Genomic DNA, 24108 nt, shown 5'->3' on the forward strand with positions numbered 1-24108 from the left:
ATGTGGTGTTCAACACAAACATCATTATTACAGTGTTTCAATCATTGTTTCACATCATCGGTTTGTTTTATTTTATTGTGTTTACATGTAGTCAGAGGCTGAGGTCAGTGTGCATCTGCACATACATGTCAAAGCAAGACAAAGAACAGTCTGCAGAATAAATGAGTTCCTGCTTTACTTTGAAATGATAACAGATAATAAATATAACTTTGAATTTATCTATGAATTTAATTGTTACTTTAGTTGGTGAAACATAAAAGTCTTTAGTCTCACGTCAGCCACACACTGAGTCATTTCCTGTGTTTGGGTCTCCACCAAACTTAAAACCAGAATTTAACCACAAGGTGGAAACTTTCACAGGTCTGAGGTCAAAGGAGCCTTTTCACTATATTACTGCATGATGATGTTTCAGCTAAGAGTCAAATAAAATAAAGACATTTTAATGCAGCCTAAAGTAAGAATTTAATTTAAAACAATCAAAAGGAGAATTTTTTTTTTTTTTAAAGGCTTTAGTGAAAATACAGGCACCAAAGTAGAAAAGCTGTTTTGGTATATTCACTCTCAGTGACTCCCAGTCTGCAGAAACCTGCCAGGAGACAAATATTAGTGGATATTGCACCCAAAAAATACCCCAAAAGGGCAAAAGAAATATCCTGACATGAAGCAACAGCTTTATATATTACAGAGAAAGGAAACAACACAACACAAGAAACAAGCTTCTATGTTTGCAGTGGACAGGAAATATAAACATGTCAACCAACTGCTGCGGTCAAAGCTACAGGAGCTGTTTGAGTTTTGTGTGAAAGGGCAGGAAGCACAGAGAGACCAATCAGAATAAGAGCCTGTAGAAAAACTCTTGTTGTATCTATATTAAACACAACTTCTCTTTATCTGCAAACTAAAACTGTTTGATTATCTGAGGATCAGAGTGCAGCAGGCTGGATGTGACGATGGGGCACTCTTTGCTCTGCATGATGGGCTTTTTCTGTAAGTACACGTCTGACATTGTTTGAACGGCAGCGATTAAAGAAAATGTTTCTGATCTGTGAGAATTACAGTGAGTCACTGCTTTAACCTGTTTACCTGAGAGCTGGAACAAAGCAGACTTGTGATTCTTTAAGTGTTTAAATGTTTGATACACTGCTGCTTTTTGCATCACTTATAGTTAAATGGTAAAATGGTAAATGGCCTGCATTTGTATAGCGCTTTTCTAGTCCGTAAGGACCCCAAAGCGCTTCACACTACATTCAGTCATTCACACACAGGCGATGGCAAGCTACATTGTAGCCACAGCTGCCCTGGGGCGCACTGACAGAGGGGAGGCTGCCGGACACTGGCGCCACCGGGCCCTCTGACCACCACCAGTAGGAAAACACGGGGTTAGTATCTTGCCCAAGGATATTTGCCATGCAGCCAGGATGCAGCCTGGGATCGAACCACCGACCTTCTGATTAGTGGATGACCTGCTCTGCCACCTGAGCTACAGCCACCCCACACTGTGTTACAACAGTTTGGATTTTTATGTTTATTTTATTTTATTGTCAAACAGATTACTGGTTATTACTGTTCATCTTCAATAAAGTCTTAATTTATTTTTGTTTTGATTTTAATCGTTGTATAATGGCTGATGAGGTTTTATTCATTATTTTAGTGCTCAGTACTGTCATCTGTGGAAATGCTGAAGGTAAGAAATGATTATTTTCTTCCTGTTCATATATGTAGCTGTTATCTCCTATAATGTGCTCAATAATATCCTCCCTGTGTTTACATGTTATCTTCTGCACAGGCTCAATGCTTCTATTCAGCCTGTGCAGTTAAACATAAATGGCTTCAGTAAGCGCTCCATGTGGAGACTGTGGCGTTCTTCAGAGCTTTTACTGATGTACCATTTGTACCACTTTCAGTCTGTAAAACTGTAACAACAAAACAGAGCAGGTACATTTAATCTCAGTGTAGATGCACAAATGTCACATGACCAATGCAAGATCATAACATTGACAATAAATGGACAAAGCCTGTCAAGTGACGTAAATACAAATACCACATGCTGACATGTTTTATGCTAACAGGCAAAACAAAGCACTAACAGTTAGCTTACAGTAGTAATGTAACAAACTTCACAGACCCACAAGAAGGACAGAGCACTAATATGTAGAAACAATCCATCATCTCCCCAAACTTACACTTTATCCCATCTCAAGAGCAGCAGATGCAGAACTATCACAGACAGGGAGCTCTAGCCATTATTACTCGGCACTTCCTCCATTTAACCACTAGTTGGCGGACTTTGACATGAGCAGACCAGGAAGAAGCAGATGAATAAATGCGACCCGTCATATAGCAAACTTGAAACAAACTATATTTCAGGAATAACCTGAGGGACAAAATATTGTATATGATACAGCTCACACTCCACTGCATTTATTGGTTAAAATATTAAAAGATCATATCAAGAGTGCAACCATGTGAGCAGATGTTTCACTCAGCCGATACACAAACTTTATATTTACTAGAGTTTGTTGCCTTGAAACTGACTGATTTCCTTTTCATGAGTATTTATCTGTCCATCCTCACACATCACAGTTATGATTCACAAGATGCTGATGAACTGGAGGATCAATCTAATGTATTACAGCACAGCGTGATGAGTTTAGGGTAAATGCAGGTAACTCAAATCTGAAAACAGACTCAACCACAGATCAGCCAGTTAAAGTCCTGCCTGAAGACTTTAATCAGTCTTATTATGAATTTTTACTCTCAGTTATTTATAGTGTCATGGTGTGCTGTCTGCCTCAGTGTCCTCTTGAAAAAACCTCTGAAAGTTGTTAAAGTCATGAATGAATAAGACTTCACATACAGAAGAGTAACAAGTAAAACAAACTGGACAAAGTGCCATCGATATAGATTTATTCATTTGTCACTGTCATGGTCTTTCATCATTTTAGTCTGAGTGCTTCTTCCTCATCTTTGTTTAGCTTTTTAAAAAAATATTTCCTCTTTAATTTGAAGGTTTGTTTCTTTCATATATAAATAGTCCTGCTGTGTCTTGTCAGTCTTTGTCAGAGCATCTGTGAACACTCACGTGTGTTCATCTCTTAGTTGTTTCTATTGACAGTTTATTTATTTCTAGTTTTACGTTTTGATTCTTTATATGTTTCCATTTTTAGACTATTTAGGTATTAAAGTTCAGCTTTATTTAAGTTATTTTGCTTCCTGCATTTGAGTTCACACCTCTGCACTCCACTCATTGTTACAGAGACACATATTTGCAAGTCTGTGGACTCTACTGGAAGAATGGACACAAAATACTTTTTCTCTAATTTGGTGTTTCTATGATAGTAGCTTAGTTTGGAGATTTTACTGTAGCAAAGTCATGTGTATATATATTAACCATCGTGTGCATTTTATTATCTCTGTGTGTGATCAGGTTTGTAAATATGTCGAAACATCTGTGTGCACAGATATTATCAGCTGGAAAGTCTTAAAGTTTTGCATGAAGCACTTAAAATACAGACGTGTGGTCAAGTTTCAGCTCACCTGCTCTCTTTGTTGTCTGTTTTATTACTTGTGACCTTTGCTGCACTGCTGCTGTGACAGATCCACAGATGAGTGTAGAAGGTTTTCTGTAATCGAGGGTTCATTAACCCTGAGCTCAGGCTCACAGGCTCAGGCTTTCTGTCACACTCAGAACAAACCACCAGGTGGCGTATTACTCAGCCAGGCTCACCTGCTCTTCACCTTGTATTTGAGTCTCAGTTGCAGTAGGAAATAAAACCAGCTGGAACATCTGTGTGGCAGATGTGGTGGGTTTCTCCTTCTTCCACTAAAAGGACCACAATTATAGCCTCATATTTGTCTAAGTTACAGAACTTAAAGTCAAGGCCACTCTGACAGCAGACAGCACAACCACACCAGCAGGGGGCAGTGTGACACTGACCTGTGAGGTGAATTACTCTGTTCAGAAAAACCTCATCTGAAAATGAGATCATCTCTTTTAGCTCTAAGAGTGCAATCTCTGTCTCTGATGGAGGCATCTACACCTGCAGAGGAAGGAGAAGAAACACGAATTTAGTCACAACTAAAAGCGATTCAGTCATTATTCAGGAAACTAATGAGTTTAAAAAATTTTGAGAGTTGAAAAACGTCTTCTCCAAATTGTAATGGAAATCAATATTCACTAATCACCAGTACTTAAACCACTAAATCTGTCAAATTATTAATTATTAGGCTCAGTACATTGTTTCACCTTTGTTCAGTCTTCAGATCACTTACAGACACAGAGGAGTTCATGGTGCTGTTTTGTCTTTTTAGAGTGATTTAAAAAACAGTTTGTGCTCCTTTCCTGGTTACTGAACCTTTACTCTTAGTTTTTCTTTGCCAGTTTTGACTTTGGTGCCACATAAAAACTTTGTATTTCACATTTTATGAACAGTTTATGAGAGCAGAGCAGCCTCCAGCTTTGACTCCATCACTGGAGGTTTAACAACATTGTTAGGAAACAACAGCTAACTGATGACTCATTGATTATATGTTCATAAATGTATAAATATGGAAATGTAAATATGTAGAAATAAATGCAAACTGTTGAATATAAAGATCCATTAATTACCTGATTTAATTTATTTATTTAAAAGAAAGAACTTTTTGATTTTCAAGTCCAATTATCAGTGTGCTAATGATATCTTTTTATTTGAACAGCTCCTCCTAAGCCCACTGTGACCCTTCAGCCATCTTGGACTCAGATATACAGCGGTGAGATATACAGCGGTGAGACAGTCACTGTCAGATGTGAGATTCAGGGAGGTGAAGGAGCTCAGTGGACGTATGAATGGAGTCCAGCCAAGTTAAACACACCTCCAACATCCAATGAATACACAATCAGCAGTGTTAGTGAGTCTGATGGTGGAGGATACAGCTGTCGGGCCACAAGAGGCTCCTCCTGGACAGAGTGGAGTGATGTCATCACACTGAATGTAAAACGTAAGTTGGAGATATTTCACTCACACTATGTTTTTTTAATTTATATTGTAACACACCGAAGGCTTTTTTGTTTATTTGTTGTTTATTATCAAAAGTAGCAAAAATGGCTTTGATAAAAATTAACAGTAAAGACTCAAAGTTAAACATCTGAAGTATGGAAAAGATTTTGTTATATTGTCATATGTTATAATATTTTTATATTTTTAATGTTGAATTTCTTATCTATAAAATAGTGTAGAAGACATTTCTTACTTCTTAAATTACTGTTTGTAATTATGCTATTAAATAGTGGCAATTATAACATAAGTAATTCTTTGGATATACATTTTTAAACAAAGTAAAACAAATTAAAATGTGTCTCTGTGCTGAGACCTGGTGGAACTCAAAAAGGTTTTAATTCTTTCAGCTGACTGAAAGCTCTCACCACCTGCAACAGTCACAGGCAGCTTCCTGCAGGAACCTGGTCACAGCAGAGGTCTTGCATCTATTTGAACCCTTTTATATGCCAACACCTCACTGCTGATATTTATGGCAGCTCTGAACTATAATTATTTATGGTGGATCTGTCTTCTCCTGTGCTTGTTTATCATCCCCTCAAGCTAAACAAGGATTTTATTTCCACCCTTTTCTTTGAAATCATATAAAGATTTGACAGCATTCTAACTCTTGGGGATTTTAATGTTTGCTGCCCATCAAACTCCTAAAACCACCCTTCCAACAGATGACATGAGTTTTACAGTCTATTTAAAAGTTTTGCTAGACTGCTGTGATGACATAAAATCATGGTTGGCAATTCATTTTTTTGAATGTAAACGATCAAAAAAATTGTATTATTTGAACCTTCAGACCCTCGTTTTGCTCGTGTAACCTTGTTCCTCTGAAAAAGTTCAGAACTCTCTTTGAAAAAAATCTGCAGGTGATCTTTGATGACAGTTTCTCATTTGAGAAATAAATAAATTGTGTTGTAAAAGGGTTCGGGCATTTGCAAAAATGACGTTCGTTATGTCATCTGCTCACTTTAAGAAAGTAATTCATGCATTTATTTCATCCATTCTTGTGTAATATGCTTTATTTTGGTAGCAGTCAGGCTATAATGATTATTTAATTGTTTGTTTTTAAGTCTCTGAATGGATTCACTCCCTCGTAGCTCTCTGATCTTTTAAATAAACAAACTCCAAACAGAACTCTAAGGTCAGCTGAAAAGTTGCTTCTATTTGTTCCTAGAAGCAGACTAAAACACAGGCTAAGACTAAGACTGGGCCTTTGTGATTGTTTTGCCTGAACTTTGGCACAGTTTGCCCTTCAAATTACTCTTTGATTACCAAATAAATAGTGTGCAGAAAAAAAAATACAATTCCCAAGGGGCCTCCCTCAACTGGACACATTTGACATAAAAGACTCAGCTCCTCCTTCAGATATCAGTGGGCTGGTTCAATTTGAGGAGTGTGGGTGCAGAGGCAGTGGGACAGCTAAGCCTGAGCCAGAGGTTTGATCTGTTTGTCTTGCCAGCAGGTTAGCAGATAAGTGATTTAGCATATATATGTACAAAGGGTCTGACTGCACCAACTAACTGCATGTTGACTAAAAAACACACAAACACATTGTTTTCTGTTAGAAGTGAAGTAAGTTGACTAATAGTAGGAAAGCTTTTCATGCAGACTTCCTCTGAGTTTAATTTCCACCTGTCTCACTTTTCTTTTTTGAAAAACAGACCTTACTTCTAACAGACCCATCCTACAGTCTCTTTGTCCTGCAGAGGTGCTGCTCTAGCGTCTTCTTTGTTGAAAAAAACAAAACTAACACTATGAAACATAAACATTTAAAAGTACAGTGTGAAGCAAACAATATTTTGTGGTGACAGGTTAATAATTTTTATCACTTTTCTTCCCCTTACGGTGCCCCTGCCTATTACTTTAACAGTCTCAGCAAACAATCAGCTGAATGACTGCAGACCAAACAGATTTAAGCTGCCAGGCTTTGAGCTCAAACACATCACATAGGATCCCAGCACTCCCATTTTTCATACTGGCTCCCAGCTTCACGCTGATTTTAACCTCAAAGTAAATGTAAAGCAGAAAAATCTGTGAGTTTTGGAGTATAAATAAACTATAACTTTACAAAGTAAATTCTAATACATTTTATATTAAAATGTTGTGTTACAGTGTGAAAGCTATAAATTGTTTTATTGTGACTTTGTTTTGATTTTCAGACTTCAAACTGTCTGTGAATCATTTGCTTTGCAGTCACTCTACTCTTACGTTATAAACAGCAGAGTTTTCATGTTTCTCTTCTAACTGGATCATTCTTATGTGAACAGTTCCCACTAAGCCCACTGTGACCCTGCAGCCATCCTGGACTCAGATATACAGCGGTGAGACAGTCACTGTCAGATGTGAGATTCAGGGAGGTGAAGGAGCTCAGTGGACGTATGAATGGAGACGAGGCCAAGTAAACATAGGTCATACATCCAGTGAATACAGAATCATCAGAGCTACTGAGTCTGACAGTGAAGAATACAGCTGCCGGGGCAGAAGAAGCTTTTCCTGGACAGAGTGGAGTGACATCATCGCATTCAGAGTATTATGTAAGTTGGACACGTTTCACACATTTTAATTACAATGTTTCATCCAAAAACACAACAAAATTCTTTGTATTGCGACAACACAACAGGTTTTGTTTTTAATTTTGTGTGATTATTTGGATATATTGGAGGTTTAACAGCATTGTTTGCAAACAACAGCTAACTTACAGCTCATAGGTTACATGTTCATAAATGTATAAATAAATGCAAATATGTAGAAATAAGTAAACAATCAAATATAAAGATCAGTAAATTACCTGGTTTAATTTATTTAATAAAAACAAAACATTTTATTGTTGATTTTCAAGTCAAATTATCAGTCTGCTAATGATATCTGTTTATTTGATCAGCTCCTCCTAAGCCCACTGTGACCCTTCAGCCACCTTGGCCTCAGATATACAGCGGTGAGATATACAGCGGTGAGACAGTCACTGTCAGATGTGAGATTCAGGGAGGTGAAGGAGCTCAGTGGACGTATGAATGGAGTCCAGCCAAGTTAAACACATCTCCAACATCCAATGAATACACAATCAGCAGTGTTAGTGAGTCTGATGGTGGAGGATACAGCTGTCGGGGCACAAGAGGCTCCTCCTGGACAGAGTGGAGTGATGTCATCACACTGAATGTAAAACGTAAGTTGGAGATATTTCACTCACACTATGTGTTTTTAATTTATATTGTAACACACCAAATGCTTTTTTGTTTATTTGTTGTTTATTATCAAAAGAAGCAAAAATGGCTTTGATAAAAATTAACAGTAAAGACTCAAAGTTAAACATCTGAAGTATGAAAAAGATTTTGTTATATTGTTATATGTTATAATATTTTTATATTTTTAATGTTGAATTTCTTATCTATAAAATAGTGTAGAAGACATTTCTTACTTCTTAAATTACTGTTTGTAATTATGCTATTAAATAGTGGCAATTATAACATAAGTAATTCTTTGGATATACATTTTTAAACAAAGTAAAACAAATTAAAATGTGTCTCTGTGCTGAGACCTGGTGGAATTCAAAAAGGTTTTAATTCTTTCAGCTGACTGAAAGCTCTCACCACCTGCAACAGTCACAGGCAGCTTCCTGCAGGAACCTGGTCACAGCAGAGGTCTTGCATCTATTTGAACCCTTTTATATGCCAACACCTCACTGCTGATATTTATGGCAGCTCTGAACTATAATTATTTATGGTGGATCTGTCTCCTCCTGTGCTTGTTTATCACCCCCTCAAGTTAAACAAGGATTTTATTTCCACCCTTTTCTTTGGAATCATATAAAGATTTGACAGCATTCTAACTCTTGGGGATTTTAATGTTTGCTGCCCATCAAACTCCTATAAAACACCCTTCCAACAGATGACATGAGTTTTACAGTCTATTTAAAAGTTTTGCTAGACTGCTGTGATGACATAAAATCATGGTTGGCAATTCATTTTTTGGAATGTAAACGATCAAAAAAATTGTATTATTTGAACCTTCAGACCCTCGTTTTGCTCGTGTAACCTTGTTCCTCTGAAAAAGTTCAGAACTCTCTTTGAAAAAAATCTGCAGGTGATCTTTGATGACAGTTTCTCATTTGAGAAATAAATAAATTGTGTTGTAAAAGGGTTCGGGCATTTGCAAAAATGACGTTCGTTATGTCATCTGCTCACTTTAAGAAAGTAATTCCTGCATTTATTTCATCCATTCTTGTGTAATATGCTTTATTTTGGTAGCAGCCAGGCTATAATGATTATTTAATTGTTTGTTTTTAAGTCTCTGAATGGATTTACTCCCTCGTAGCTCTCTGATCTTTTAAATAAACAAACTCCAAACAGAACTCTAAGGTCAGCTGAAAAGTTGCTTCTATTTGTTCCTAGAAGCAGACTAAAACACAGGCTAAGACTAAGACTGGGCCTTTGTGATTGTTTTGCCTGAACTTTTGGCACAGTTTGCCCTTCAAATTACTCTTTGATTACCAAATAAATAGTGTGCAGGAAAAAAAAATACAATTCCCAAGGAGCCTCCCTCAACTGGACACATTTGACATAAAAGACTCAGCTCCTCCTTCAGATATCAGTGGGCTGGTTCAATTTGAGGAGTGTGGGTGCAGAGGCAGTGGGACAGCTAAGCCTGAGCCAGAGGTTTGATCTGTTTGTCTTGCCAGCAGGTCAGCAGATAAGTGATTTAGCATATATATGTACAAAGGGTCTGACTGCACCAACTAACTGCATGTTGGCTAAAAAACACACAAACACATTGTTTTCTGTTAGAAGTGAAGTAAGTTGACTAATAGTAGGAAAGCTTTTCATGCAGACTTCCTCTGAGTTTAATTTCCACCTGTCTCACTTTTCTATTTAAAAAAAAACAGTCCTTACTTCTAACAGACCCATCCTACAGTCTCTTTGTCCTGCAGAGGTGCTGCTCTAGCCTCTTCTTTGTTGAAAAAAACAAAACTAACGCTATGAAACATAAACATTTAAAAGTACAGTGTGAAGCAAACAATATTTTGTGGTGATAGGTTAATAATTTTTATCACTTTTCTTCCTCTTACGGTGCCCCTGCCTAGATTACTGCAACAGTCTAAGCAAACAATCAGCTGAATGACTGCAGACCAAACAGATTTAAGCTGCCAGGCTTTGAGCTCAAACACATCACATAGGATCCCAGCACTCCCATTTTTCATACTGGCTCCCAGCTTCACGCTGATTTTAACCTCAAAGTAAATGTAAAGCAGAAAAATCTGTGAGTTTTGGAGTATAAATAAAATATAACTTTACAAAGTAAATTCTAATACATTTTATATTAAAATGTTGTGTTACAGTGTGAAAGCTATAAATTGTTTTATTGTGACTTTGTTTTGATTTTCAGACTTCAAACTGTCTGTGAATCATTTGCTTTGCATTCACTCTACTCTTACGTTATAAAGAGCAGAGTTTTCATGTTTCTCTTCTAACTGGATCATTCTTATGTGAACAGTTCCCACTAAGCCCACTGTGACCCTGCAGCCACCTTGGCCTCAGATATACAGCGGTGAGACAGTCACTGTCAGATGTGAGATTCAGGGAGGTGAAGGAGCTCAGTGGACGTATGAATGGAGACGAGGCCAAGTAAACATAGGTCATACATCCAGTGAATACACAATCATCAGAGCTACTGAGTCTGACAGTGGAGAATACAGCTGCCGGGGCAGAAGAAGCTTTTCCTGGACAGAGTGGAGTGACATCATCGCATTCAGAGTATTATGTAAGATGGACACGTTTCACACATTTTAATTACAATGTTTCATCCAAAAACACAACAAAATTCTTTGTATTGCGACAACACAACAGGTTTTGTTTTTAATTTTGTGTGATTATTTGGATATATTGGAGGTTTAACAGCATTGTTTGCAAACAACAGCTAACTTACAGCTCATAGGTTACATGTTCATAAATGTATAAATAAATGCAAATATGTAGAAATAAGTAAACAATCAAATATAAAGATCAGTAAATTACCTGGTTTAATTTATTTAATAAAAACAAAACATTTTATTGTTGATTTTCAAGTCAAATTATCAGTCTGCTAATGATATCTGTTTATTTGAACAGCTCCTCCTAAGCCCACTGTGACCCTTCAGCCACCTTGGCCTCAGATATACAGCGGTGTGATATACAGCGGTGAGACAGTCACTGTCAGATGTGAGATTCAGGGAGGTGAAGGAGCTCAGTGGACGTATGAATGGAGACAAGGCCAAGTAAACACAGGTCATACATCCAGTGAATACAGAATCAGCAGCGCTGCTGAGTCTGACAGTGGAGGATACAGCTGCCGGGGCAAAAGAAGCTTTTCCTGGACAGAGTGGAGTGACATCACCACATTGAAAGTAACAGGTAAGTTGGACACGTTTCACTCATTTTAATTTCAAAAACAAAACAAAATAATTTCATCAGTACTGTGGGATTCTGGGGTATTTGTTAACACAGTGGAGTGACATCATCACACTGACTGTGTCATGTAAGTTGGGCATATTTCACCTTTTTTTAAAAAAAAAAATTCTATTGCACAACGTTTGATGCAAAAACAAGAAAATATCATGTCTTTCAATAAAACTGCAGGCTTTCTTCTCATTTTAGTATCAAAAGTAGCGTAAAACAAGTTTTAAAGTGTGGTATCGCAAGAAATTAGTTGGTTATATAAATATATGAGTATGCATAATAGTTATTATTCATAGATACCTACATCCTAAGTTCCTGTTATTCATCTGAAAGAAAAAGAATGAGTGTGTCGTTACAATGGTAATGCCAGGAGAGCCAGTAGTGGTTCTGTGTTACATTAATGTTGTAAGGAAGTGGAAGAAGAGTGTGTCCTGTAGGAGGCAGTAGAAAATGGATACTCATGTTCTGTACATGCACTGAAAAGAAGGTTCAGTAAACCAGTGTCAACGATACTTCATTGTTAGTCTCAGTTATTTTATTTCTATTTTTTGAAGATGCAACATAAAGTTTTACATAAAATCCACAGCAATCACTCACAGTGAAACTGTTATGATACGGCTGTGTGGCAGGGAGGATGTAGGACACAAACGCAAAACAATCATCAGAGCAATGAACTTAAAAGGCTGCTTTATTGCAGCGGTATAATTTTCACGAAAAGAAAAAAACTTGCAAAAACAAAATAAAACAAAAAAATGGGAACTAAAAACAAAAACACTGGGAAACCTGTAAACTAGTGACACTGATCTCAGGGAGCACGGAAACACGCAGCATGGTGAGGGGACGACGTGACACTGACAGAGAGAAACACGGGTCTGAAATACACTGAGTGAAACGAGGGAATGAGACACATGAGGGGAGAACAGTCGAGACCAGGGTGAAGCAAAACTAGAAACAGTGACAAAGGACAAGAGACCGTCAAAGTAAAACAGCAAGTATAACACGGACGAGACACTGAACATAGGGAACACGGAGCACAGAGACCAGAGAGACAAAAGACACGACTAGGGTGGGTTTTGATGATCTATTTTCCGATTAAAATCGATTCTAGCTTGAATAACGTGATATTGATTCAATAAAATCCTGAATCGATTTTCTAAATATAAATGTATTTTGCCCGAAACGCCAGAATCTCAGGTTAAACCACAAGATTTCAACAGCCACCAACCAGCTAAAACAGTAAATGAGAGCAGGCACCTGCTGTGATGCTCACACCTTTGATAAAGTCTCAACTTTTATAGATATAAAAATATGGATATGTACTGATAAGTGATCAGAATTATAATATTTCTGACTGTCTGAGGCAAAATTTCCCACATTCAAATCGAATCGACTTCTAGAAATCAGTGACGATACCCAACCCTGGACACGACTGACTGGGGAACAAGAAAATACAGTGTCCCCTCGTTTATGTCGGGAGTTAAATTCTAAAAGTAATCCACGATAGGTGAAATCCGCGAAGTAGCCAACTTTATTTTTTACAATTATTATAGATGTTTTAAGGCTGTTAAACCCCTCACTACACACTTATTCACTTTTCTCAGACAGGCACGAACATTTTCACAGTTTTCTCTCTTGTTTAAACTCTCAAAGTTCAAACCTCTAGAAAAATAAGTCCAAAATTAAAGAATGAAACCAAACACACCCGCGGTTGCCTTTGACGGTGCAACACGTTTTGTCGCCAGTGTTGTGTTTGTTGGGGAGAAAACTTACAAACATACAGTGCAGCACTTCAGAGTCACACTGCTAGCGATCAAAGATTTATGTAAATTTGACAAGCTGAACGCATTCTGTACTGGACAGCAGCGGTCCTTTATCGCAGGCTTTCTTTTACATTGAGAGTAAGATCCTCCTCCTCTCTCCCTGATGCTCGCTGATCGCTATGGTAACACGTAAATATTTCTTTCAAAATAAGAGACAAAACTACAAAAAGATAAAAATAAAGTACATGAAAATATATAAATCACCATAACGCTGAATCAGTGAGAGCCCTGTGCTTGTTTCTCTGCAAAGAGCCGGTCCCACCTGGGCCTAATGGGGGACAGTGACACCTGAAGTGTGTTGCTTTTGCTCAGTCTGCGCCGCAATTTTGTTTTGGAAGCTGTAACTGCAGAAAACTCCGCTTCACACAGTTATGATGTCGGAAATGGCAACAGGGTTTTTAGTGCTGTTGTGGCAATCTCGGGGTATTCTCGGGCGACACCGGCAAAGCTCATAATTTACTCATAACAACCAGGAAAAGATCCAGGGAAACCGAGCTAACAATAAAAACTCTGAAAACCATAAATTTTACACTCCAGCCTCAACTCTCGCTGCCCGGTACCAAATGACTCACGGTCCCGGCGAGGCCGCGAAAGGTGAATTGCATTGTAGCGAGGGAGAGACCACTGTAATACAAAATCAAAACACTGGTTCACAGACCCAGGACTGTGACAGAAGCATGTGGAGTTGAAAGACATATTCAGTAAATTTCATTAAAAAAAATGAAACACAAATGTAATGATCCCAGTTTATTCAGCTCAGATGTTGCACATGTGGATTTTTCACCAGTTTTCAGCAAAGTGGAAGCAGGCAGTGGTTTAACCCACTTTTGTTTAACCCAGTTTTCTCCTGTTTTGTGGACAGCCAGGGAGGTCAGGCATTGCATCTTCCTTTTCTTGATCAGGGAAGTTTTACCCTGTGTTTTGTTTCTAGGAAGGGGGAGAGTTTTTGTTTGTTATTTTGGCCTTGGAGAGCATGATGCTTTTAGCTTCCTGGCTCAGCTGTGTTTATTGTGAGTCTTTTCCTTTTTTTTTTCAGCTTTGTAAAAATAAGCAGCAGCAGCTGTGTGGTTTTTGCGTGCGTTACACACTTTTCCCGTGTTGTTTTGCGTTTCTGTTTTGAGGGGCGTAACAGTCGTTAAATTCTTTCTACATGGTGTTCCTAATGTGAGTGAATAATCCAGCACAGCCAGTTTACAACATAGGACACATATTAAACAGGTCAATATAGATAGATAGATAGATAGATAGATAGATAGATAGATAGATAGATAGATAGATAGATAGATAGATAGATAGATAGATAGATAGATAGATAGATAGATAGATAGATAGATAGATAGATACAGTGGGGCAAAAAAGTATTTAGTCAGCCACCGATTGTGCAAGTTCCCCCACTTAAAATGATGACAGAGGTCAGTAATTTGCACCAGAGGTACACTTCAACTGTGAGAGACAGAATGTGAAAAAAAAATCCATGAATCCACATGGTAGGATTTGTAAAGAATTTATTCATAAATCAGGGTGGAAAATAAGTATTTGGTCAATAACAAAAATACAACTCAATACTTTGTAACATAACCTTTGTTGGCAATAACAGCGGTCAAACGTTTACTATAGGTCTTTACCAGGTTTGCACACACAGTAGCTGGTATTTTGGCCCATTCCTCCATGCAGATCTTCTCGAGAGCAGTGATGTTTTGGGGCTGTCGCCGAGCAACACGGACTTTCAACTCCCGCCACAGATTTTCTATGGGGTTGAGGTCTGGAGACTGGCTAGGCCACTCCAGGACTTTCAAATGCTTCTTACGGAGCCACTCCTTTGTTGCCCAGGCGGTGTGTTTTGGATCATTGTCATGTTGGAAGACCCAGCCTCGTTTCATCTTCAAAGTTCTCACTGATGGAAGGAGGTTTTGGCTCAAAATCTCACGATACATGGCCCCATTCATTCTGTCCTTAACACGGATCAGTCGTCCTGTCCCCTTGGCAGAAAAACAGCCCCATAGCATGATGTTTCCACCCCCATGCTTCACAGTAGGTATGGTGTTCTTGGGATGCAACTCAGTATTCTTCTTCCTCCAAACACGACGAGTTGAGTTTATATCAAAAAGTTCTACTTTGGTTTCATCTGACCACATGACATTCTCCCAATCCTCTGCTGTATCATCCATGTGCTCTCTGGCAAACTTCAGACGGGCCTGGACATGCACTGGCTTCAGCAGCGGAACACGTCTGGCACTGCGGGATTTGATTCCCTGCCGTTGTAGTGTGTTACTGATGGTGACCTTTGTTACTTTGGTCCCAGCTCTCTGCAGGTCATTCACCAGGTCCCCCCGTGTGGTTCTGGGATCTTTGCTCACCGTTCTCATGATCATTTTGACCCCACGGGATGAGATCTTGCGTGGAGCCCCAGATCGAGGGAGATTATCAGTGGTCTTGTATCTCTTCCATTTTCTGATGATTGCTCCCACAGTTGATTTTTTTCACACCAAGCTGCTTGCCTATTGTAGATTCACTCTTCCCAGTCTGGTGCAGGTCTACAATACTTTTCCTGGTGTCCTTCGAAAGCTCTTTGGTCTTGGCCATGGCGAAGTTTGGAGTCTGACTGTTTGAGGCTGTGGACAGGTGTCTTTTATACAGATGATGAGTTCAAACAGGTGCCATTCATACAGGTAACGAGTGGGGGACAGAAAAGCGTCTTACAGAAGACGTTACAGGTCTGTGAGAGCCAGAGATTTTCCTTGTTTGAGGTGACCAAATACTTATTTTCCACCCTGATTTACGAATAAATTCTTTACAAATCCTACCATGTGAATTCATGGATTTTTTTTTCACATTCTGTCTCTCACAGTTGAAGTGTACCTCTGGTGCAAATTACTGACCTCTGTCATCATTTTAGGTGGGGGAACTTGCACAATCGGTGGCTGACTAAATACTTTTTTGCCCCACTGTACTTTATTGATCCACAAAGAAAAGGAACTTTTATATTTACAACAGTGAAAAAGAAAAGTAAAAATTACATTTGTTAAAAACAGTTAAAGTAAAACTGATATTGTGTATAATATGTTAGGGATTTTATACCTGACAGGAAAGTAAGGTCTCAGGTTATTCAGAAGAATAACAGCCCACTGACAACTCTGGATTATATGCTCATAAATATGCAAATGTAAAGATGTAGAAATAAGTAAATAGTGCGATGTTTGAGTATAAAACTTCTTTTTTACAATGTACAATCTGAGAGACTGAAGTTGTTTACATGATATTGTGTGTTGATGTTCAGTCGCACAGTTTTGTGCACACCTGGTTGTTTCCAGTCACTTTGCTGGTAGATTCTTAATATCAGCAAATTAGGTTTAAGGTTTAATCTGATTTTTTTTATTACCTTTTTATTGTTGATTTTCAGTCAAATTGTCACTGGGGTGAAAAAAACGTTATTACCCCTAACAAGAGCAATTAAACCAGGAAAGCGTCAATGATCGTTTTATATTTCTATAAGTCTGATGATGGGATATTTTCTCTTTGAACAGATCCTCCTAAGCCCACTGTGACCCTGCAGTCATCCTACACTCAGATATATGGAGGAGAAATATACAAAGATACCTCAGTCACTGTCACATGTGAGATTCATGGAGGGGAAAGAGCTCAGTGGATGTATGAATGGAGACGAGGCCAGAAAAACATACATGAAACATCCAGTGTATATACAATCAACAGAGTTACTGAGTCTGATGGTGGAGGATATAGCTGTCGGGGCAGAAGAAGCTCTTCCTGGACAGAGTGGAGTGACAGCACCTCATTGAAAGTAATAGGTAAGTTGGACATATTTCAAATATTTTAATTTGTACTGAACAATGTTTCATCAACTCAACCAAACGTTTTGTATTTCAACAGCACTGTAGGTTTATTTTGTGTTTAGGATCAAAAGTAGTTTAAAATATCTTTTAGTGTCATTATAAAGATATTTAATAATCACTCAGTGAAACATCTGGAAAATATTTTGTTAGTTTGATGAAAGAATTCAGTCCAAATGTAATAATCCCAGTCTGTCCCATCTTGACCTCATGGCTGCACATGTGGAGTTTATCACTGCAGATCAGTTACTTCCTTTGTTTTTAGCATTTTTACATTAATTCCTCGACGTTTCAGGTTTGGCTACAATATAACCTCATTTTATGTCACGGTTCGCTTGAGGACTCACACGCAGGACTCAGAGGCACAGTCAGTATTTATTACAGTTCCACCAGGTGTATATACAAACAGTGCAGGGGATAGTGCTATATACAAAGCGGTGACAGGGAAAGGGCTCCGGGGAAATCCAGGTAGGGAAAAGACACTTGCTCCTCTTCTGGCTCTCTCTCCAAACACTCACACAAAAGGGAATCCACTCGGGGAATGGAGGGTCGGGTCCAGGGGATCTATGTACAGAAGGAAACACACGTTAGACGTTTTGCACAGGGCAGCAAAAGAGAACTTGCTCAGAGCCGGGCTGCACTGACGCGAGTCACACACAATGATCCAGCGATGAGTAGAAGCCACTCCCTGGCTTAAATGCTGGCTGCGCTGATGAGGCCCAGGTGTTTCCTCTTCAGAGGGGGCGTGGGCCGAGGGCGTGAACCCACCATGAGTTCCGCCCTGGCGAGAGAGCGAGAGAGAGAACACTACTAGTCAGCAGCCTGCTGATCCCCTGGCCGTGACATTTTATTAGAGACTGTTCTGCTACATTACAGGTTCCACTTAGATTCTTTCCTGTAATTGTTGTTAATGGCATTTATTTATTTATTTATTTATTTATTTTAATTAATGAAAAATAAAGGTGTTCATGAGTGTCATAATATGTTTAATGATACGACAGCTAGAAGAACCTCCAGTGTGGAACAGATGCATTAGTGGATCAGTGGTTCAGTTCATGGAAAATCAGTCAGAGCCACAAGAACCTGTTTGTTATACAATAACTACAAGTGTGACAAGTGTGTCCCAAATCAGCAACTGCACCAGTTTCACATGATGACCTCATCACAACTTTTAGAAAATGTTTCTCAAATGATGATTTCTTCCAGTCTTCTTAATCTGCTGTCAACTCATGAAAAATAATCTGTAACTTTTTGGAATCTGAACAAAAACTGTGCAAAGTAAAGACTTTACCTTTTACATTTTACTGAAAATATTGTGTTACAGTTTGAAACTTTTATGTTGTGACTTTTTGTTATGTTTAACTTGTTTCTCTGTGAACCAGCTGTTTTGTAATGACTCTACTCTTATGTTATAAACAGCAGAGTTTTTATGTTTCTCTTCTAACTGGATCATTCTTATGTGAACAGCTCCTCCTAAGCCCACTGTGACCCTGCAGCCATCCTGGACTCAGATATACAGCGGTGAGACAGTCACTGTCAGATGTGAGATTCAGGGACGTGAAGGAGCTCAGTGGACGTATGAATGGACTCCTGCCAAGTTAAACACACCTCCAACATCCAGTGCCTACAGAATCACAGTTACTGAGTCTGACAGTGGAGGATACAGCTGCCGGGGCAGAAGGGACTATTTGTTAACAGAGTGGAGTGATACCATCAGACTGACTGTATCATGTAAGTTGATCACATGACAGGACATTTTAATGTTCACCACACTTATTTATTTTTCAGGGAGTTGGCAACCCTAGGTGGTGGTGATGTGTTAGGGTTGCCAACTCCCTGAAAAATAAATAAGGGACACCTCGTGGCCAGGGCCGGGCAACCCAGTTGTCTTCACCCTTCCCAGTGTGGTAGCTCTTTTTTTTGTGTGTGAAATTATTTTTTTAACCATTTGACTTGAATTTGATTTAAGCAGATGCATATTCTTTGTGATATGACCATATGGGAAACAAATGATCATTTAGCCATTTATTTTTAGCTCAAAATGACAACATTAACACAGTAAAACAGGTCTCTTTCTTAAACAGAAGCCTGTCATGCTTAACTTTTGAGAATATAAGTAAATCTTTCTTTAAAAGAACTCTATCCTGCTTAACTTAAAATTATATAAATTAATAGAAAGCAATACAACAAAAATATTCTTGTAACAGTGCACATTTAGTGCATTTAGTACAATTGGCTTCAGTTGAGGTATTATTTCAGCTTTTCTAAAGCTAATCAGCTGCTCCTGTTTGTAAACCCACTTGTTCCCATGATTACGCATCTTAACTCATCATTATTCATCTATGTATTACTTTTATGTATTAGTGATCTATTTGTTGTAATCATCTATTCTTGGAGTTGTTTATTACACAAAATAAGTTATATTATCACACTTCTGGCCACATAGCCCTGATATTCACCGCACATGCCCATATTAATCTTAACCAGAGGGTTTAAAAAAACAAACCAGTGTTTACATACCATATCTGCTTCTGCCGTGGCCTGGTGGACAAGAAATTGGTTAAGGGTTCCCCGAGCTTTCACGCCCCTCATGTTCTTCATGTGCCCACCACTAGAAGCATGCCTATGGAAAAAGTGCTCCGGCACAGTGCAGTGCGCTTTATAGGCGTTATCGTGCATTTTCCCAGCCCAGTGTTTTCCTTTTCCCATTCCTCCCTGTACTTTCGCAGCCTTTTTTTCTTTCTCTGGGCGAACAAACATTGCTGCTCTAATGCTGGGCTCACACTGTGCGATTTTTGGCCCATTTTGAGACGATTTTTGAGTCATGCGACCGATTTGGTGATCGGCCCGATTTTGGTCTTCATCGTGCGTCGTGTAGTATACGTGGGGTAACGAGAAGCGATTAACACCTCGAGCAGCTCCCGATCATCACACGCGCAAACAGGTAAACGTCGGTGAAAAAGACGGAGCAGCACAGCTGTGCGGCGTGTGATCTGGACACAAACGATGGAGGCACAACTTGTAGAACTTTGGAAAGCTCATCCGAGCCTTTTCGATGTGGCCTCACAAAATTATCACGACCACAACAACCGTGAAAATAGTTGGATTTACACTGCTGCTCATTCACAGCTGCCTGATCATGTTTTTCATTAGCAATTTAGCAAAGTTGATGGTGGTGGTTTGTGTGTCTGTGTGAGTGAAAGACAGAGAGAGCGAGCGACAGATTTTCTGTTATAACCTTCATGTTATGGAGGCACAGTGTGAGCACTCGGGTCGCATCAGAGCATCGGGTGGTATAGTGTAAGACCCTGCATCGTGACCTACCAACTTCTAACCCCTGCGAGTCAATCGTGCAGTTTGAGCAGGAGCTGAATATCGTGACTGAAAAAATCGCAGTGTCTGCCCAGCTTTAGGTGTACTGTCGTCCGAGACTTGCACCGCAGTGTCGGCGTTTGTTTCCCTGTTGGCCATGCTTCTTGTTGTGGTCATCTGTTGTCTTCCGGTATTTTCTCCATAAGCGACCTTTCCTCGACCAATGAGATGAGCGGTAATCTGAATTGTCAAAAGTGTGCTGTCAGCTCATTGGTCACAAAGCAGGAGAGGGGCTGGGAATTATGTTTTCAAACAAAGCGTTAATTCCATTAAAAGTTATAGACTACTTTTGATTCTCACTGTATTACGGGACAAAGTGCGTCCCTTATTAGCTCAATACGGGACGTGTACTTTTGTTTCGAAATACGGGACGATTCCGTTTTTTAAGGGACGGTTGGCAACCCTATGATGTGTCCGGCTGCCAGCGGGAGAGCTGCAGCCGTTGAATGTACTGTTACAGCAACTGTGTGATTATTGTAAGAATAAATGATGCTGCAAAGCATGAAAATGCCATCGGGTCTGCCGTGGTGGCGATCTTTTTTTTTTTAATCTTAAGTGCAGGCAAACCAGTAAACAAATTAAAACAAATACTGTTGATAAACTAATACAAAAATTACAATTAAAATTCTCAACAACAAAAACAAAAAAATATAATTAATATGTAAACAACTTAACAACCCCCAAAGTGTCTAAGTCACATGACGTGTCAGTGCAACACCAAAACATAAGAGTGGGGGAAGAGGGAGCAAAGTGCTCTCCGCTGTCACAGGAGTGGTGACCTGGTTGTTTCGTTTTTACCGAAAGCACAGCATAGCAAACAAGCAGAACTCAAAGTAAAGAATCGATCTCACCAGGCTAGTATCGATCCGATACCGATGCCGACTTGGGATCGATACTATCGATATTTGGATCGATCCGCCCACCACTAACAGAAAGAGCTGAACGCGCTGGGCAGAAATGAGAAGCGCAAGCAACACATTGCGAGCGAACGCAAATGCAAAAACAGAGCAAAAGGGGCTGCTATTGGGGTATGTGTGGATAACAGCAAACACTGAAATACATTTTTGCACACAGCAATTCATTTTGTTCACTCAAATTTAGCTTTTCTTTCCTCAAAATCAAATTCTTCTCAAAATGCAACACTTGCACCTGCAAAGGTAGCACATGTGGGTACACTAGCACACTTTTCACAGGGCTAACACATCGAAGACATCGTTAACAGCTTCTACAATCACATAGAAGCTGTTTTATAAAGTTTTATAAATTTTATAAATTAGAAACCGGACTGTGAATCAAATTTAATTTGCACAATTCGAGACTCACCGGAGTTAATGTATTGCTCACACAATACATGAACTCTGTAGCTCAACACGTTACAGGATTGCAAGTTCCACATGGTAAATGGACTGGTTCTTTCTACTCTCCTGGAGTACTCAAAGCGCTCTATACAACACACCCATTCACACAGGCACTACTATCTATACTTTAAGTGCTTTCTAACTATCAATCATACGCATTCATACGCCATAAGTATCTTGCCCAAGGATATTTGGCATGCAAACTAGGGGAGCCAGGGATCGAACCACCAACCCTCCTGAGCTACAGCCACCCCACCACAGCAGTTTTGTGCATCTGCAAAACAAAATCAGTGCTCAAAACTACGTTTCATGGAGTTCTTTTACCCTTTAAACACAGTGCAATATACAGAGAAATTTACCTTGCTGCCTACAGAGAGCTGCAGTGAAAGAAAGTTAACATGGGCAGTGCAGCAGTGCATTCATGGTACATGGGAAAACTCAATACTTCACTAAAGATAAAACAAAATTAAAATAAAATAAAATAACAACCAATAACCAATAATACATACCAGGACCAGGGTGAACTTTGAACTTGTAGGTCGGAAACAGAAGACACATAAATATACAATCAGTTTCCAGTTTACATTAATTTATGCATCTGAAAACCAGAATAAAATATTTAAATAAAATTTAACAACAATATGTAAAAATCTCTCTCTCTGTCTAGTTCAGGTTAGTTTGAACTCTTACCTGTGTGAACTACAAGTTAACCTGTGTTAGCTCCTACAGGGTTAACCAGCTTTCTTTCAGCTGCTCTTCAAACTTTGATCAATATGAGTCGACTCAGTGGACTGGTGGAGTCGTATCACAGTTCAGAAGTGTGAGTCAGTTTCCTGATCTCTGGAATATGAGTTGATCCAGCAGGAACAGATGATTTCAGTGGAAGTTCAGATCTCCTAGGCGTGGATCACCGTCAAGATTCAACAGTCTCAGATTTCAGTTCTGAGATCTGCTCTCGGCTGATAAACCTGATCTGTTTTGCAACACAAACACTGGAGTCTTATTCCAGCATTCCTAACAGCTCAGCTGGAAATCACATCCAAACTGCTCCCTGTAATGTCAGCGGTAGAGTTGACTGTGCGTATTAGTGTGGTCTAAAGACATCTGTGCGACAGGAAATGTCAGCTTCCACAGAAAAAGAATATAAAACAACCTTACTAGGTCTCATCTTAGCTATCAGAGGCTTCAACATCAGATTGAGTGAAGAACACAAGGACATAACGTGCTAACTGACACCAAAGAAAACCAACTGTGACTCACCAAATCCCAATACACCAAAAACAAAAGTAAAGAACAACACCAATGAAACGATAACTGCTCACACTCATTTAGGAGCAATTCTCACATGTTCAAAATACAATCAGATCATATTGACCTGGGTTGCTTCCTCATTATTGATCAATAAACTCAGTCATGCTTCAAATTAATTATTTGAAATGTGCATGTATGTAATAAATTAAAATACACAAAAGTAAATAAAACAAATTCACTGTTTTGATCAAAACAGAAATACAGAATATTTTTTGTGGCACAGTTTGTTTTATCTCAACTATGGTTTTGTGATATTTGATCATTTACATGTTTCCATCTTTAAATTGTTCTGATTCAGTCATTTTTACTTTTATGTTCTTGTTCTAAACTGAACTGCAGCGAAACCAAAGGCTGAACTGAGAGCTGATAGGACAGCTGTTCCAGTAGGGGGCAGTGTGACCCTGACCTGCTCTGTGAACCCATCATCATCATCATCATCATCATCATCATCATCATCATCATCATCATCATCATATGGATGGAAATACTACTGGTACACAGATGGCAAATCTTATCAACCTGTGACAAATGAACAAATCAGTGTCTCAGAGGGAGGACTCTACTGGTGCAGAGGAGGAAGAGGAGAACCAGTTTACTACACAGAGGACAGTCAGCCAGTCAGGATTGACACAACTGGTGAGTGTAAATGTAACTTCCTACAAAACACTACATCTGATGGTAACTGAACCTTTTGTCTTTCATGTGTTTTTATTGTACTTTCTTGAACATTAACAGTGTCAAACAGGTCTGTTGTGACTCTGTATCCAAACTGGTCTGAGATATACAGAGGAGAGACGATCACTGTCAGATGTGAGATCCATGGAGGAGACACTGAGTGGGATTATGAGTGGGAAGCAAACAGCATCAGAAAACCTCCAAATCAAAATGAATACAGGATTATTTCTGCTTCATCATCCAACAGTGGAAACTATCGCTGTAAG

The 24108-nt window shown here is 39.0% G+C and overlaps 2 protein-coding genes across 2 annotated transcripts in view; both read left to right on the forward strand.

Annotated features, from left to right (window-relative positions):
• The window catches only part of LOC146674910 (obscurin-like), a 77500-nt gene that overhangs the window by 18518 nt on the left and 34874 nt on the right, over nucleotides 1-24108 (forward strand). The gene's annotated exons all lie outside the window — the stretch shown is intronic.
• LOC146674912 (high affinity immunoglobulin gamma Fc receptor I-like) lies at nucleotides 585-11586 on the forward strand. The gene is made up of 7 exons (XM_085385316.1): nucleotides 585-987; nucleotides 1652-1684; nucleotides 4699-4980; nucleotides 7298-7564; nucleotides 7912-8193; nucleotides 10518-10592; nucleotides 11132-11586. The coding sequence occupies exons 1-7, from the start codon at nucleotides 951-953 to the stop codon at nucleotides 11440-11442; spliced, it is 1287 nt and encodes a 428-aa protein (XP_085241442.1). The 5' UTR covers nucleotides 585-950; the 3' UTR covers nucleotides 11443-11586.

Source organism: Rhamphochromis longiceps, linkage group LG3, assembly GCF_057381845.1.
Source record: "Rhamphochromis longiceps isolate RC_006_pf linkage group LG3, R_longiceps_female_GT1.1, whole genome shotgun sequence".
Classification (NCBI taxonomy): Eukaryota; Metazoa; Chordata; class Actinopteri; order Cichliformes; family Cichlidae; genus Rhamphochromis; species Rhamphochromis longiceps.

Excerpts from the sequence above, each read along its gene's own strand:
- LOC146674912 (XM_085385316.1), top strand. The coding sequence starts at position 951 with ATGGGGCACTCTTTGCTCTGCATGATGGGCTTTTTCT. Across the intron at positions 1,685-4,698 it reads CATCTGTGGAAATGCTGAAG|CTCCTCCTAAGCCCACTGTG; the intron begins GTAAGAAATGAT and ends TTATTTGAACAG. Across the intron at positions 4,981-7,297 it reads CATCACACTGAATGTAAAAC|TTCCCACTAAGCCCACTGTG; the intron begins GTAAGTTGGAGA and ends TTATGTGAACAG.